This window comes from Dromaius novaehollandiae, chromosome 14 (genome assembly GCF_036370855.1).
Source record: "Dromaius novaehollandiae isolate bDroNov1 chromosome 14, bDroNov1.hap1, whole genome shotgun sequence".
NCBI classification, from domain to species: domain Eukaryota; kingdom Metazoa; phylum Chordata; class Aves; order Casuariiformes; family Dromaiidae; genus Dromaius; species Dromaius novaehollandiae.
Genome location: NC_088111.1, coordinates 8,686,089 through 8,703,622, shown reverse-complemented (window position 1 = coordinate 8,703,622; position 17,534 = coordinate 8,686,089). Strand labels below are relative to the sequence as shown.

The 17,534-nt window shown below is 42.7% G+C and overlaps 1 protein-coding gene across 3 annotated transcripts; it reads right to left on the bottom strand.

Moving 5' to 3' along the window:
• Positions 1-72: 72 nt before the first annotated feature.
• Positions 73-15,627, bottom strand: RAC1 (Rac family small GTPase 1). Of its 3 annotated transcripts, XM_064520254.1 has the most exons (7): positions 15,354-15,627; positions 8,677-8,748; positions 7,128-7,245; positions 4,800-4,856; positions 2,773-2,835; positions 1,854-2,013; positions 73-1,685 (listed from the first exon to the last, which is right to left on the bottom strand). In XM_064520254.1, the coding sequence occupies exons 1-7, from the start codon at positions 15,386-15,388 to the stop codon at positions 1,555-1,557; spliced, it is 636 nt and encodes a 211-aa protein (XP_064376324.1). In that variant the 5' UTR covers positions 15,389-15,627; the 3' UTR covers positions 73-1,554. The 3 variants fall into 3 exon arrangements, with proteins under 3 accessions (XP_064376324.1, XP_064376323.1, XP_025971870.1); XM_064520253.1 differs by lacking the exon at positions 4,800-4,856 and having other exon boundaries at positions 15,354-15,517; XM_026116085.2 differs by lacking the exons at positions 4,800-4,856; positions 15,354-15,627 and adding an exon at positions 9,297-9,475.
• Between the last annotated feature and the right edge of the window lie 1,907 nt (positions 15,628-17,534).

Here is a 17,534-nt window from a genome sequence, read left to right as displayed (position 1 = left end):
GCAAATGCTTACTCATAGTGGTACAAAAGTGAGACTAGAACACTCGCTCAGAAACTCAAACATTACCACACATTGATTCAAGGATTTATTAAGTCTTACATGCAAAACATACTGCTAATCGCATTAGCAAAAGATCAATGTAAAAACTTCACAATTTTGCAACTTTAAGTTTTGCTTTAGTGGTTGAAAGGGTGTAGTTCAACATTGTATTCCTGCCAGTGTTTAGGATGTACAGGACATTATTAGCACTAATTTACAGAACCTCACAGACCCAAGTTACCATTACTCAATCTATGATGCACATGTAGGTGACATAAAGAACACTTGCCTGCATTAGTAATGTTACAGTGTGGGATATCTGGCAAATAGTGATATTTGAGAAGGTTCATAGTTTATAGAGGTCTAAAATATAAAAAATTACTAAACTTGTAAAGCTGCTTCACATGATTTTTACACCTAGTTAGTAGACTAAAAGCTCCTCAGAAAGCATATAACTTACTGGGTCAGAAGTAACACGAAAATAAGGATATGCCTGAACATTCTAATCTACAAAAAAGCAAAACGCTATCATGAGAAAGGCTTTAAAATACAAGTTATATTGCTCAGTAAGAAGAAATTCTACAAGAAAAGCATCTACTATGCAACAGTTGTGGGAATGACTGGTTCAAAATTGTAACTAAATGAATGCCCTACTTGAAATTCAAAGGAATTTACCTATGAACATCAACCTCTCTTCCACTACTGCAGGTCTGGGAAAGCATTCACTGATTTTTAACCTGTAATAAAAGTCAATTCAGTTTGAACTACTCTGACAGTGTAGTGTAAATTGATCTGTGCAGTGTCAAAATACTGTCTGGCACTATCATCTGATCCAGCCCACTGTTTCACTTACACAATACAATGCTGTCAAAAGGAGTAGATACACTTCAGTAAGAATAGTTATTTATTTATTTATTTTTTAAATCACAGCAACAATAACTAGATTGCAACCAAGCCCTTACCAATGATAAAGCATTTTACACTGTGACTTGAGGTTGTCAGTCATTGTCAGTGATTTCGGTTTGATATACAATGCTAGGCAATGACTGCAGGTTGAGAAAACATTTAATAAAACACATTAGACCGCAGTGTTTTGCTAATTATACTGTACTGTTACTTACTGTGAAAAACTAGAAAGTGTTTTTGCATTTCCTAACACAAATTAGAGTCATCTTCAAGAAGAATCTTTAAAAAACGGTTTAGTGCTTAGTGTTCATAGCACAACAAAGCAACTTAGTTCAGCAGATAGTTTGGCAACACTTAATTAATTGAGCAAGAATAGGATTTTAAAAATAAGGCTTTACATAGGTTCATCTTTTTAGGATTTTGCTTTTAGTAGAATGAAAAGTAACTTTCATACTTTAAACAAATGAAACCATGAAATTGTTGATTGGTTCAAAAAAATTTATGGAAGAGAACTAATTTATAACAGAAAAACTTGGCATTGGATGTGAATGCTCCATTGTTCTGAGCAAAGCACACAGGGTTCCGGGGGGGGGAGGGGGAGGGCAGCTTTTACAGCAGCAGACATTTTCTCTTCCTCTTCTTTACAGGAGGGGGGCAAAGAACTGCTCGAATGGCTTCATCAAACACTGTCTTGAGGCCTCGCTGTGTAAGTGCTGAGCATTCTAGGTATTTCACTGCACCTGCAGAAAGCAAAGAAGCCAGCAGTTACATAGCAGTTTTCTGCAATTACAGAGAGCAACACTTTTAGCTAACTCCACAGCAAAAAGCAGCCATCTGTTTTCATTCAGCTACAACATCTTCCGCAAATAGAATTTAGATCAAGTCAACAGTAAGCCGGTCTGTCATACCGATCTCTTTTGCCATGGCAAGGCCCTGTGGGTAGGTGATGGGAGTCAGCTTCTTCTCCTTCAGTTTTTCAATAGTGTCTTTATCATCTCGGAGGTCGAGTTTGGTACCCACTAAAATGATGGGGGTGTTGGGGCAATGGTGCCGCACCTCGGGATACCACTGCGGAAGAGAACACACTCAGTACGCGTGGGCAGGTTTCCATGGAGGCTCCTGAACGTTACTAATTAGAGGCTCACAGCAGGAACACGTGTCAGGCAAAGCAGTAGAGGGAAGAATGTAGGCTCCATTAAGGCTGTATTAAATAAGAGCATCCAATTGCAAAACATTGGTGTTTTCTTTTTTCTATTAAGCCACAAGTATTTCCACATACTTTAAAAGTTTACCTTATGAAAGGCTATGCTTATTTCAACACTCTGAAAAACCCTCATCTGTGCTTTGCCCACCCGTGGAGGTCACCTCTGAGATGCGAGGATGCAGTCATCTGCTGGAAGTCTCCACAGTGCCCTATGGATCAGCTGTCCATGGACAGGAAAGAGCCCAACAGTAGCAGCACAGGTACTTGAATGCTGGCTGACTCGAGAAATAGATGGTATCAGCATGATTTTTATATGTAATGTAAAGAAAGGTATTGGAAAAAATGCATTAAAAGGAGATTTCCTGATTGTGACCATAACAGTTTACAGCCAACAAGACTTTAATTGTGTTTGTCCTATTATTGCATCAAGGAGTGATTCGTACTTTAGGTGCTGCAGGTGCCCTGAACTTCCACAACTTTCTGGACTTAAAGTCAGGCAAATGGATTTCTACCTTCTCAAGCCACAATTCCCACTGTCTGCCAGAAATCACCTAACGTTTTCCTGAAGCTGCTGTAAAATAAGCACTACGCTGAGCCCTTACAAATAAAAGGATGATACTTACCTTAGCACGGACATTTTCAAAGGAAGCAGGACTCACAAGGGAGAAGCAGATTAAGAACACATCCTACAAAACAAGTGTTAGAAGTCAGCCCAGCAGAGCTACCGTTACAACAACACTGTCACCATAAAAACACCAGTCTCACCAGCACCTGTATCACACAAAGCCACATCATACTTGCGAGAGGCAAGGCTGACGATACAATCCATTAGAGCTAGTCTTCCCAGTGGGAAATCCATTCCCAAGCAGCTACAAGCAAAGGCTGTGTATGTGTGTGGGGGGGTGGTGGAGCAGATTGCAATCATGTTCATAATCAGCTACCGCAGTGGCCAACAACTAAATACTCCTATAGTTGTGTTGGCAGCTTCCTTCCCCTCAATGTCATTTTTCATCTGTCTCACGGACATTCAGGAAAAAAAATCCTCCAAAAACAAACAAAAAACCCACTGCATGTTCTTGAGAAAGACTGCAAGCAATGAAGAGTCGTTAGACAGGCTTCTAAACCAGGTTTGGATGTTCTTTGCAGACCTAAGTCTTAAAACAGGTAACATGAGCAAAGGATGTTACAAAGTGTCACTGTTATAGCAGCTTCTGAAGTAAGATTATACTATTCCTACAGTAATCTTAAATTGCAAAGGAGAAGTATACAATACAGAATAAAAGACAAAAATTATATAAAATATTCTTCCTTTTCAGTAACACATCTTATATCCTGTAAGCCAATTTCCGCTATTGTTACTTTTAATGTTGGAATCAGATGAATCTCGTACAACTGTTACTGCTACTGAATGTCTGTATAAAAAGACTTTGGAATTTCTCTATAACCAAATTAAGACTGAGACCAGTATTAAGAACTCCAAGCGTCACACTAGGTCCCTCCGTCCCTAAGTTACGGGACAGTACAAAGAAAATCACAGAACAGCTGGGGCTGGCAGGGACCTCCAGAGATCATCTGGTCCAAGCCCTGCTCAAGCAGGGTCACCTAGAGCAGGCTGCCCGGGACCGCGGCCAGCCACGTTGGAGCATCTCCAAGGATGGAGCCTCCACAGCCTCCCCGGGGCAACCTGTTCCGGTGTTCAGCCACCAGCACAGCAAAGACGTTTATCCTTATGTTCAGATGAAATTTCCTATGTCAAAAAGCAGATGTTTTTAGGGATCTTGTACCTCTTGCCTTTCCATTGAAAGAGAAAGGAAGATTATTACAAATAAGAGATCAGGCGAGAACACCTTACAGTAAATGTGTTTACATGAACTGCTGTAAAACATGCATTTCAAAAAACACTACACTTCGTATTGTGAATGATTCCAGGCTACAGCGTCGCATAACCACAAGATGAATTTTATAATCTGATCAGCTGAGGACTGTAAGCTTGCCGTATTATCCAAAACTCCATAAATGTCCCTCAGACGACCCCAGCTTTCCCCAACCTACCTCTTTATCTGTACTTATTCCAGTAACAAGTGTGTTAAAGAATCAGGCATTTCAGAGAGTTAGTTGATTGTGCTGCATTTCAAGGCATTTGGTTAGGTCAGCATCTGACATCTGCACTGCTAAGCACTTGCAACCCAGTTGTTCATGCATCACCCCAACAAGTCTCCGTAGCAGCATCCCAGAAGAAGAAAGATAAACAGTACCAAATACTGTGATACTATGGCCACTACTTCTCTTTTCCAATTCTGCAAGTTCATGGTGATAGAAATTCTGCATATTACGCAGATTCTCTCCTTTGCTAACTCCAGGGATCAAAGATTCGGTGTGACGATGAGCAATTATTTGAAGATTTCAGGTGTCTTGCACACTATCAATCTTAGTCAGTAAATAAGAGGAAAAGCTATTTTTTAAATGCAAGAAAAGCTTTAGTTTTAAAGCAACTCATTTAAAGAGATATGGTAACAGACTTCTCAAATATAACAATTACATAGTTCCAAGAAAAGTCATTGTTTAAAAAAATAGGGGCCAATTTATCACTATCATAAGCAAGACAAGATAACAGAACTTGGAACTGAAATTTATTGAAAGTTTTACATACGGCAATAGGTTGATCTGTCAGACTGGAAGATATATTCTTACCATTGGTTCCTCCAACCTAATAACAGTATGAGATAAAGTTACTCCTAAGATGAACTTAAGGGAAAACGTTCTCTCAATCAGCAATTTGTGCTCACAAATATTCACAATATGGCTTTTCTTCTGAAGAGAGACGCCGCCCTGATGTTCAGGGCAACCAGCTACCTGCATCCAGAAGAGACCACAGACATCCCCATCCTATAAAGCTAAAACATGTCTGTTTGCATCGTCAAAGATGACTCGCAAGAGCGAACCCCACGTGAAGAGCATCCTTTGTCTCCTGAAGCAACAAGGTTATCCACCTTTCTGTTCCAACTTCTTCCCTGCCCCCACATTTTTTGAAATACTGGACAACTTCAAATATATTTGAGAGAAGGTATGAAACTTTAAACTTAATTAAAAAATAAATAGATAAGGAAAAAGATACAAACTGATGCCCCTGCTACAGCAAAGTCTTCACTATGAAGATACCGGCTTTTGAACTGCTGGCCAGCCGATCAAAATACACAAGCGACCAAGTAATCAGCAACAGCAGCTTGCGTCTTGCCCAGCTGGTAGCTCAGGGGCAGGTACAGGGAAACAGCAGGACTCCAGAACATGCAAGGGGCAAGTTTCAAGTAGCACAGAGAAAGCAGGGGGAGGCTGAATGCTCCTGGAAGTCGGGCTCCCTTAGTTCCACTGTTCTCTTTTTTTTTTTTTTTTTTTTGGGGGGGGGGGGGGGGGGCAAGGAGGACTGCCTTTTATCAAGTAATGATGAATTTCACAAATTTAGGATCTGAAGACTGTCATGGGAAGTTCAGACTTACCACCTAGCTTTCATTTTCAACTTCTGCTGTAAAAAAACAGAATCTGAATGACTGATAAGAGTCTGAAATACTTTTAGTTGCATATGCTTGCACAGAAAAGATTTTCCAAAAAGTACATTTAGCTAGAGATGGCATTATTTCCAGTCTGTTAGAAAGCTGCATTATTTTATCAAACTAAAGACATATATGGATCCCTCTAGCACAGGAGAGGAACTACATTCTCCCTTACAGCTCCACTTTTTCCTCACTCTTGAGTGATCTTTCAATGTACCTTTTACCCTGTGACACTTATTTGAAGAACATTTTTATGATGTTAAGCAAACCTAAATTCTTCCTAAGTACCCTCTAAATATTAATTACATAAAAGCTACAGGTGGCTATTGTTTCTCTTTTTAAGAAAGGCAGATTATTTCTGGCATTTTTACTAGTCCTGTCTACAACTGGCAAGGTTGTATACGTCTTGGGTCTCATAACTGAGGGGAAAGCCTAACCATAAAAGTTAATAAGCACTTAACTAACTAGAATTGAGTGAATTGAGACCAGTTTACAAAAAAAAAAAAAGCACGCATTAGATGGGATTCACATTATTCAAAAGAGCAGTTACACTCTAGGATAACTAGAGCCATTCTGCATTTTGCATTATTAGCATGAAATATATATATTTGGCAGTTTACAACAATAGTAATCAGTATCACAAAAGCTGCAGGTTATCACCTTCCTTTGTTTAAAGGACAATTCTGCCAGATAAGAGAACCTAGCTCTAAAGAATACTCAACAGAAAGTATCTTTAGAAAACTAGTCTCTATAAACATTAAGTAAGTTATAGTGGACGTTGCAGCAGAAAGAAAAGAGCAAATTACTTCAGCATCTTCCTTCCTACCGGAGGAAAGATGCAGTATGCAGTCAGGACTTAACCAGCTGCAAGCATGGAAGCCAGAAGTACATTTGTATTCGTGTTATAACGCAAACTACAAGTTGTAAGACAGCCATGGGCTTAAGTACATTTGAAAGCTACGACACAGCCTCTGTCAACACCAATATTTTTCTTTAAACTGCCTCTTTAACATTTATTACATCTTAAAACCAGAGACTAAACGGAATCAAGTGCTTAGCAGTGACAGCGTCAGGTTGCAGCCAAACATCATGCCTAAAAACAAAAACAAATCCTGTCTTTGGCAGACATTCTAACCTTAAAACCAATGGATTTGCTGATGAGACTATTCACCAAGTTTGTTTATTTTTAGTCAAGTAGTCTAGTTAATTCTGAGGCTGCAACCACAAAAGCCAACATGTGTCATTGTACACAAACACACAAGGATGCAAATTTTAACATTCATACGTTTCAGCTGCAGTACAGGGGATAGAGGAGAGCACTTTGCAAAGGTCACTGTTACTATTACATACAACTCTACATGCAGGAGTGTTAGTTTTATCAGTGACAACTCATATGTGCACATTTTCAAGTTTCACACTGTGGTTCTTACTGTTTGCGGATAGGATAGCGGACGTAGTCTGTCATAGTCCTCTTGTCCAGCTGTGTCCCACAAACCCAGATTGACTGGTTTTCCATCAACCATTACATTAGCAGAGTAGTTATCAAAGCTAAAAAATAAAAAATAAAGTTAGCTGCATTTGCGTGCAGTAAAGTAGGAAGCACAAGACTTTCTACAGAGTCCTAATTGGGAAGACCACAAAGGAAAAGGTTCTTTACTCCATCCTCCTGCTCCCCAGAAAACATACAATTCTTCTGTACATATTGAGTCTAGTATTGAGTAATAGAAGGAAAAAATATGCAAGACAGACTTGGTCCAGCCTGAGCAGAAGTCATCTTTTTAATTGCTCTTTTAACAGAAATGTTGTTAATCTCAGTAAGTATAGGAAAATGGGAGATTCATTTAACAAGTGCTTTCCAGTCTTACTGGGGCATTCATCAGCAAGTTAACCTGTCTCAGCATTTGGTAAGGTTTAGAATAGAAGATTCATGAGCAACAAGCAAGGAGTCTAAAAGACAACAGACAATAAACATCAATAACTTAATAAGCCTGGTAATCAAAAAAACCCACCCCCAAAACCCCTCTTATGATACATTACAGTTGCTAGCAAGGGGTCAGTAAAGGCATGATTTTTATTTCATCACTACTGTGAGTGCAAAAGCTCTAATGGTCCGTTAAACTAAGTTGAGAGAAGTCATCTTTGCACTCTATAAGGCAAAAAACCCAGAATTCTAAGACAAAAGAAAGAAAAAAGGAATAATTAACACCAGGCCTTGGAAGAATAACTAAAGTCATCTGAAAATCTCATTAAAACGTATTTTGTTAACCGAAAACTCATCAGTACTTACTGAGAGCAAGTTAGGTAAGTATTTTATAGGGACATCCCCAAAAGACAGGGAAGCTGCTTGTGCACAAAGTTTTGTTGGGTTTTTTTCTCTCTTTTCTTTTTTTTTTTAAGACAATTAGGGCCTCAAAAGGGAAATGCGTTAATACTGGCATCAACAAACCCTTAAATGCTCAGATGTAAGCAAATGGGAAGTACCAAAATAAACAAGTCCCCCACAGCCATGGCTGAAGAGCTGTGGCTGGCTCAGCACAGGATTGGCAGTAACAGAAAAAGTGGAAGGAAGAATTAAAAAAAAAAATCTTATTTCTCTAGTTACATAAATGCACCATCTCTGACTGAATGCAATGATTTACAGGGTGTTCAGCCTTGGGACCGCTTATTATAAGTGATATTTAAGACAGAAATAACATGCTATTTTAGAAGACAATGGCAACTGATAGACTCAGCTAGGACTTGCAGGCAGAGCAGAGGCAAAACTAATCTAGCATGAACAAATAACACTGGTATGACTACGCTAAACAGTAAAAGCCCAAAGTGTTTCTCATTAAATACACCTAGATACTCCATTAAGCCTTTAAGACAAAACTGAGGAGTGCTTGCAGCCAATTCAAACAATACGAATGAGGAATGTGGAATGGCAGTAAGCGTGTAGAAGCTGACATAAATGAGTTTGTATGGTTTATAAGTACTTACACAGTGGGTATATATTCTCCAGGGAATGCATTGGTTGTGTAACTGATGAGTAGGCATGTTTTACCTACAGCACTGTAAAGAGAGGAAGTTAACATGTAAAAAGCATTCACCTTGAATAATTAGAAATAATATCCCTTTTAAGGAGGAAGGCCTATTACATTCAGAATGTCACTAGTCAATACTGTGCAAGAAAAGAGCTAATAACTGTATTCTTAAGATCACTGGAAGTGAAAACATACCTAATGTAAACATCCCTTAATCATGCAAAAGTGGTAAATTACCAGATTTTGATAGTTTTTACTTAAAAATAGGATAAGACTAAGATCTGGTAGTCATGTGACTATTGAATATTCAATTAGTCAAGGCTGCTATTGCTGCAATTCCCCCCCCAAAAAACAAAAAAAAAAATCTAGACACCCTTTACAAAATTCCAACATCATTATTTTCTAGAAAACATTATACTTTTACAACAATGAAGTTTGAAAAAGTCTGAAAAGGATGATTTCCCAACACATGATCTCTTTCAAGTATTTGAAAGAAATACAAACAGTAATCTACTAATAATGTAAAATTACACTCTGTGCATTCTTCAGCAATTCAGACATTTCAAACCAACTTACAGATAAGCTATATTCTCATACTGAAGAAAGGATTTGGAGCTCTGAGCTTTTCCCCACAGATCCAACTCTAAACAGCCCCAGATAACCGGGGGTAGGACAAGGTTCAGGTCCAGTTTTCTTTCCAAACTCCAGCAGCCAGCTCTCTCCTCTTCCTCCCCTCCCATCTTATCTAGAGTTAAACATTAAATTAAAGAAATAATTGACCCTCTGTTATAGTTTTAATTAAAGGGCAGGAATGCTTGAGATTGTACTGTATTTCTTTTTTAAGACAGACTCTACAAAGAGCATTTCTGACACTGCAGACTGGTTCCCAGGCTGGTTTCTCATTTGAGGAGCATAATCCTCTAACAGCGTAAGAGATTCCAGAAAACGACTTCAACCAGTTCCTCAAAGAAGATAATCCCCTGACTACGTTTTATTTTTCCCTGATTACTCTTCTCAAGCAGCCAAACTCCTATGTATAGAAAACTGTTTTCTTGCAGATGTTTTATTATTACAACTATTTTTTCAAAACGAGTCAGAAGTAGCTTGCAACCTTAGTGCACTTCGGCATATACACTTGCCATTAGTATTAGGTTTGACTCATGAACCTTCTGAACTTGCTTTTGCACAAGCTGAAGTAAATTCATGAAAGTTTTATCCTAGAACTACAGTTAATGTATGAAAAAACCACACAAGAACTGAATTCTAATGCTAAAAGTATCTTTTTATCCTTTAGCTTTTGCAAAAGAAAAATCTTACAGAAGTGAGCTTTAGTCAAGGCTAGCTCTCCAGCTGCAAGTGTTTTGCAGCATTCATACCTAAATTTTAGTAAGTACCTTTCACTTAAATCATCACATTTCTTCTCTTGCTTTGGAAACGTGGACTGCCACTTTATCTACCGAAGATCATCTTCAATAAGTTATTTAAAATCATTTAACACCCACCACTAACCAGCAAGCAAGCCTTATCCAGTGACTCACACTTTAAGGCAGGTTGAGAACATTCTGAGCTTTGTCACAAGCAGAAATTACTGCACGTTGCAACTCAACCTGTAACAAGTCTCTCCATTAAACTAGAAGCAGTTCAACACTATATTAGCCCGAGGAGTTATCTGATAGCAACAGTTGATAACACTACCTTGAATGCTTGAGCTATGAAATAAGAGATGCTTCAGTGTGCAAAATAGTCCATCCAGGATTTCATCCCACATCCTCACTTTTAAATCCCAATTTTGTGTTTTTGATTTGACACTAGCATAACATCCCATCTGCTGCAACTCTCTCCTACCATACGGTCTTCCTCACTGTTTTTTACACCTGCTTCTAAAGAAACAAGATCCCAGTCTCTTACAGTCTGAGATTTTTTCTTTCGCAGTATACTCTTTTGTGCCAAGTTACAACAAAAGAGTTACAACATTTAATTCTGTACTTGATAAGTACAGCCTCTAAACATTTTCCTGTAGTAACAGGCTTGGGATATACTTGTACGCAGAAGCAGAATAGGAATTTATCATTCAGTGACCTCTGTGGGGAAACTGGGGGAGCAGTATGACGACACAGCTAAGCTGATTTTGTTGCTGTCAGAAGGAGAGGTCCCATCTTATCTGTTGGGCTAGCACCCATGTGACTCCGTAACAAGCCAGAACAAGGAGTTAAAACTATTTGCTCCCCTCCTCCTCCAATAAAGCTAACTTGTCAGTTCAGCTTCCTGGGCCATCTCATCAGTTAGATCAATTTTAATGTGTTGTTAAATCACAGCCGTAACACCACAAGGCAGCCTACGCTAGTCTACCCTATAAAGGCCTGATGTAAAAGCGGTCCAAGTACCAAGAGGAACAAAGGCCGGATTCTTCGGGAGCCCTCCGGAGGCTCCGAGGCCAAGCGTTTGCAGGCCTCCACAACCTGGTTGGTCGGATCCTTCACCTGTAATGAACTTAACTGGAAAATAACAAGCATCTAACAAATCTGTGCTGAACTAACATTTTCAGCAGTGGATCAAGAACAACTTTACACTTGTGCTCCCTTGCTCACCTTGCACTGAAACTAGTGAGTCTGCTCTGGTTAATCAAAACAGTCCAGGAAGGAGGGGGCGAAAGATTTCATCCCAGGCATCCGAGCGCCTGCAGTGTGGTGCTGCAGCACCAACCAGGCAGAGTCACTAAAACCAGAAAAAAAACACGCCCAACAACCCTGCTTCAGACTTGTTCCATTCTAGGTTTCCTGCTTTCCTTGCCTCTTGGCTCGCTGCCCTATGAATCAGATCCGTGTGGTCACCAGTCTTAAAAACGAACACTAACGCCTACCTTCACAAAGTAGATCCTCCTAGTACTTTATTAACTTTTTCTTTTTATGGCATCTAGCTTCTGTACTAAAGCAACTCCCTGAGGATTTGGATTGTTTGGCAAAGTATAAATCCTTGTATATAAAGGCTGGAGACTGAGAAACTAAAATATCACCAACTCAGAATTAGTCATAACAAAATTTCTAGCAACTACTTAATCATAGCTCTGTCCTCCCACTATTACATCAAATGAAACTAGCAACATTTGACTGTAATTAAAATACGGCCCACAGAAATCTGCAGTGTTCTAACTACTTAACAATAAGTGAAAGTCTTATAAAAGACAGCAGTGAGTCCCTGGCTGTTTCCTGGTACCATCCAGAAATCAATCGAGTTATAAAATCACGAATGTATTAATTCCTGAAACAAAACATGTCGTCTCTTTCCTGGCCTTATTTACACTAATAAGTTTTAGGAAGTTTCCCACTGTGTTAGAGCTGCTGGAGGCAGTGTTAAGGGACATGCAGCGAAAATGCTGTCAGAGGATCTGCCCCAGTATTTCCACCATCATAAAGGCTCTGGAGCTGCACAGATGGTTGACAGGCTCCTGCTACTCCACAGCTGAAAACCGCTTGTGAGAACTGAACTCCAATTTGCAGCCATGGTAATGGAGACCAGCTGAAGTACTTGCTTTTTTAATTCCTTACATGTTGATATCTGCAAACAGGTGGCAGCCTTCGCAGAAAGCTTTATGTCATTTCTTTCTTTCTCTGATCCACCTGAATCGCCTCCCCAGCAAACATGGTGTATAGCCCAGGTCTTCATTTAGACTTTAAACAGTGGATGAGACATCTTTAGTACACTCATCAGATCTGAAATTAAGTGTTCTTGCTATGGTGGTTTTGGTTACATACTACCCTTCCAGATAAGCTATTTTACTCCCTGTGACACTCCTCTCCCAAATACACCATTCATTCAGTATCTACAATACTAAGTTTTCTAGCTTGAAAAGCATAGTAAGAGTTGTTTCCAAATTTCAATCACTGCACTCTCTACAGATTGCATTGGAGAGATCAAGCGTTCGGCATCTTACACAAATACTGTGCTACGCTCAACAAACAGCCACTTATTCTCCCCCTCTTCTTGAGGGGCTATCAAATCAAATACAGCATGGCTTTAGCAGACACGGCCACAAATTAAGTGGAATTCCAAACAGGGACCATTTCTGCGGCACCTAGTTATCATTTCTGCAACATGCAAGACTTCCCCCAACATTACAGGGGCTCCCTTGAGATCCCATACCACTAAACAGCTGCTTTTTAAAGCTAGCAGCTTTTGCTTTCCTTCTAAAAATAACTTCCACCAATGTTTTTTCACGAGTCTCAACCATCAGCAATTCTTGTGGAGTTATTCAAGTGGAGGGCTGTTCACATGTTCTGCACAATCTTACTTCTCTGCATCAAGAAGTCAAAGCAACAGTTGCCAACTATTTCTCCCCAAATGATCCTCACAGTGAAGAGGCAAAGTGAGGCAAAATGTGATAGCACAACTAGCATATATGCCATGCTTTTCTAACCAAACTAGATGTCTAAACTGATACTGGTCAAAGCCCTAAAAGCAAACACGAGATACTTACCAGAAACAGCCTATTTAAAACTTCAAAAAAAAAAAATAGTCACACAGGTACTTCTATAGTCTTGTTTATTTTGTTCCTAGTAGGTACTGTTTTACAAAGATCTAAGTTATATATTACGTAAGCAATCTTTAATTTGTATTGTTTTACAGAAACACTAAAGCTTTAGCCTTATCTAAGACAAACATTACACATTTTCTAGAATACCTGTAAAGCTTGAACTTTTGAAGCAGCAGCACAGGTAAACAAATGATTAAAAAGCTCAATGGAGGACCATAAAAAGCTAACAAAAATAAGCAATGATATCTCAGTAAGCTCTTGAAAAAGATTTGTTTCTAACTGAGAAAGAAGGAAAACAAGTTAGAATGACTGCACTTGATTCACACATGTACAGAACTGAGGTAGAATTACACCATTTTTATTCCCAAGACAAAGAACAGTAAGTTTGGAAGTAGGATGATATTTACAAAGCAAATGATGAGAAAAATTATTTTCTTGAAGGAATTACTGTACATTATACAGTTTATGTATCCTGAGTTCTCAAATCTAATAGAGGAAGACAAACTTTTTCCCCACACAAGCATGATGCATTGCATTTATTTACAGCATTCAGTCACAGACAATATCATTCATCTGAATAAACAGAAAAATGGTGTAACTGAAAAATAAATTAGTTAATTAAAAAAAAAATCAGTGTAAACCAAGAGAACAATCCACAGCTAATATATCTAGTATCAGTGAATTACGATACTACAAGAAGCCGTAATTTGTCAGAATATCACTTTCATGTCCTCATTGCTCAGCATCTTACACAGTAAGAAAAGCCAAAATGAATTTGTTAGGCTGAGTAAATTTATCTTTCAGTTGTAGTGAGCTGTCTTTTTAGGGATTCGACATCTTAAAGTAACTTACAGATGTGGCAACTTAAAGATTAAGCCACCATGTGAAATTACACAAGCAGCAGCAAGACCATTTAGCTACACTTGCACTTCTCTGTCATCTATACAAGTTTGCTGTGATACCAATTATGTTCAGACTACACTGGGATTTTTGTTTCTACTAAGGAAAAAAAAAGAATCTCAGACTGCATAAGACAAGTCTTGTTTCCCAGCTGGCCTATGATGCTCCCCTGAGCTCTGACATCCAGCAAGAAGAATGCCTCTGAGCTGGTGGGAATAGCTTGATAGGAAATATTCAAAAGTAGCAAACGCACAAACTCTTTCTCCACCACAATTTCAGCATTCTTTACATTAAAATCCAGCAGCTAAACTCACACTTAATCTGATTGTAAAAAGCATGCTCAAGCTGTTTCAGTTATAAGTAATACCATATTCAGAACGCTGTAAGTGTAACACGTCTTTACAGACAAGCTAATTATCTGTACTACAATTGCTTTTTCTGTCTCCTTCAGACAGGCACCTTACAGGCCTGGATGCACGCGTGCAAAACACCAGTCTCTGCCCACAAGCATTTATGATCTGCTTAGAGCTTAGCTCATTTCACTCAGTCGTATTAGAAGAATCAGATGTCAAAAGCCAAGCTACAAACAGCAATAAGAAAAAGTTTGTCCAGGGTCACTGCCAGGAAAGGCCTTCCAAACCAGGACTGGATTTCCCATTTCACTGAGAGCAGGGCGAAACAACTCCCAGCACGCCAGCACTGCCCGGGTGCGCCTAACGGCGCCCGAGCCGCCGGGAAGGGGCAGCAGCCCCACGCGGAGCCGGGGGAGGCGGCGCCCCCTTCCCCAGCGCCGAGGCGAGGCGCGCGGCCACCTCTCTCAGCGCGGACGCGGCCCGGCCCGCACCCGCTCCCCGCGCCTTCCCCCGGGCTCGGGTGCGGAGCCAGCGCCGCCGGCACCCCGCGCCTGCTGCGCCCCCGCGGAAGCCTCCCGCCGCCTCGGCCTCGCCCCCTCCCCGGCGGCCACCATTAGCCGCCCGCCTCCTCCAGGAAGCCGCCGCCCGCCCCCTCGGCGCGGACGCCCACACGGCCCCGGGCAGCCCCCGCGCCCTCGGGGGCGGCCGGGCCGCGCCCCGCCCCAGCCCCGCAGCGGGGCCGCCGCCACGAGCGGGGCGCGGGGCGCGGGGCCCGGGCCGCCCCCTTCCCCCCCTCCCCCCCCCGCCGGGCCCCTCGCGCGCCGGTGCCGCGCGGCGCCTCGCACTCACCCGTCGCCCACCACCACACACTTGATGGCCTGCATCGGGGCTGCGCCGCCGCGGGGGCTGCTCGGGGCGAGGCGGGGCGAGGCGGGGCGGGCAGCGCCGCGCGAGAAGGGAGCCGGCGGCGGTCTCCGCACCGGGTCGCGGCCGCCTCCGCCCTGTGCCTGGCAGCGGCGACGAGACAGCGGCCACCACCCAAGGCGGGGAGAGGGAGGACTGCAGGGAAACAGGAAGCGCCCGCGCAACTCACATCCGGCCGGGCCGCGCTCGGCCCCGCCCCCGGGCCCGCTCGGCGAGGCCCCGCCCGCGCGCCGAGACTCTTCGTGCCTCTCCGGCAAGGCGCCGGCGCGGCTTCGGAGCGCTTCGGCGCCGCTCGGGTGTCTCCGCCAGGCCGCGCCGCGGAGTCTTCGGGACCGCTCGGCAGCGCTCGGCTCCGCGCGGGCGGGGCCGTCAGGCTTGTGCTACTGACCCAGTGCGGGAGTGGCGGGCAGCTGGAGCCGCCTGGCCCCGCTCCCGCGGGAGCGCGGAGGCCCCCGGGATCATCCTTTGTGGTGTTTTTAATCAGAAGTGTGGTGGCATGCGCTGGCTCTGCTGAGCCCAGCCATCAGGCGTTGCGATGCGGCGGCCGGGGCTGGCGGAGGCGCACAGGCCGCAGGAGAGCAGCCATGTCGCGGCGGCCACCGCCTGCCACCCGCTCCAGCCCGCCGGGGCACATCGGATGGCGCTGGCGCCGTCAGGTCGGGGCAAAGGCCTCGAAACAAGAGCTGGCTTCTGACACCGCTTTGGGATCCTGCCGCTCGGTCCTGACACAGCCTAGCGCCGCCCCTGTGTCAGGATGCCGCGCGCCCCCGTGGCGCTTAGCACCTCACGAAGCCTGTTAACGCGTGGTTGCGTTTGGCCGTGCAGACCGCGTGAGGAGCGCTAGGTCTTACCCCGACACAGGGAGCACAGATAGAGATTGGTTGTGCAGGTGTAACTCAGTGAGGTTCCCGGTGTGCCGCCATGGGCTGCTCCCCGTGTGCCATCCTCCTCCTCCCATGCTACAACCTTTGTGAGCTCTGCCTGCAGTTTTTAGACCAGACTGGCACACGGAGTCTGCACAGGACGGGCTGTACAGGCTCACAGAGAGACGTGCCCGCCGCCTCGGCCCGCCGCGGCCTGCCCCGAGCGCCGCCCGGGAGCTCGCTGCATCCCCAGGTCGCTTAGGTGGTCCCCTGGCCACAACCTGTCACTCCACACAACGCGACACAACACCGAGAGATGTGATGTGCGATGATACGTGTATTTCTGCTTAGTTATTGTTAATGTTTTTGAACTCCAAAGGTGTTAAGAAAAATAAAGATTAGCATCACAATATTTTCTGTGATTTTGCCCATGTTTTATAAACCAATTTTGCAGGGTCAAAGGAGGAGGCATGTAAATTGTAAATATATCCACCCAGGAATAATATTAGTGCTAACACTTACTCATTTCTGGGATGCTTTAGAACTTACTGCTTTAGAGATATCTCTTCCACAAGAAAACAGATATTTTTAGGAGCTACTGAGCTTACTCTCTCTTTTTTTCTTTTGCTGAGCAAAGAAACTTCTCATATATTTCAGTTCGGTCAGGAAAACATCACAAAGATCACTATTACCTGAAAAGCCATCGCAACATGTTTCTTTGCAACACTTGCATGTCCATAACCCCTCATGCAGATGGATGTTGAAGTGTCTGTTGTCATTTAAGCTAAATATCCTTAAAACCAACACTCAGCTGCTAGCGATGACCTGGCAACTGTTCCCTACCCAGCAGCCGGGAGCTGTGGAAGAGGTGTGGGCAGTATCGCAGCGCTCTTGCTGTTCTTGGCTGCTGCAACACTTTTGGAGCTCCTGAGATGCTGCATAGAAACAGAGCACACATGGAGCTCATCTAATTTATTTCATGGGCCCGGGGAGACACAGAACATAGATTCAAGGGACATACAGAACTACTTTCAATTTTCCCACCACCTACCTATTCCTCTGCTGGTTCCTACATTATCCAATGTCATTGGATGATGGTTTTTTTAGTGTGAAAAAGAGATACAACAAAATGTACAATATTAAAACATGCAGTCTTCTTCAGTGGTTTGTACATCATAAATAATAATACCTACATCATAAATAATAATACCTACAACACATTTTTGTTACATTTGACTTTGTT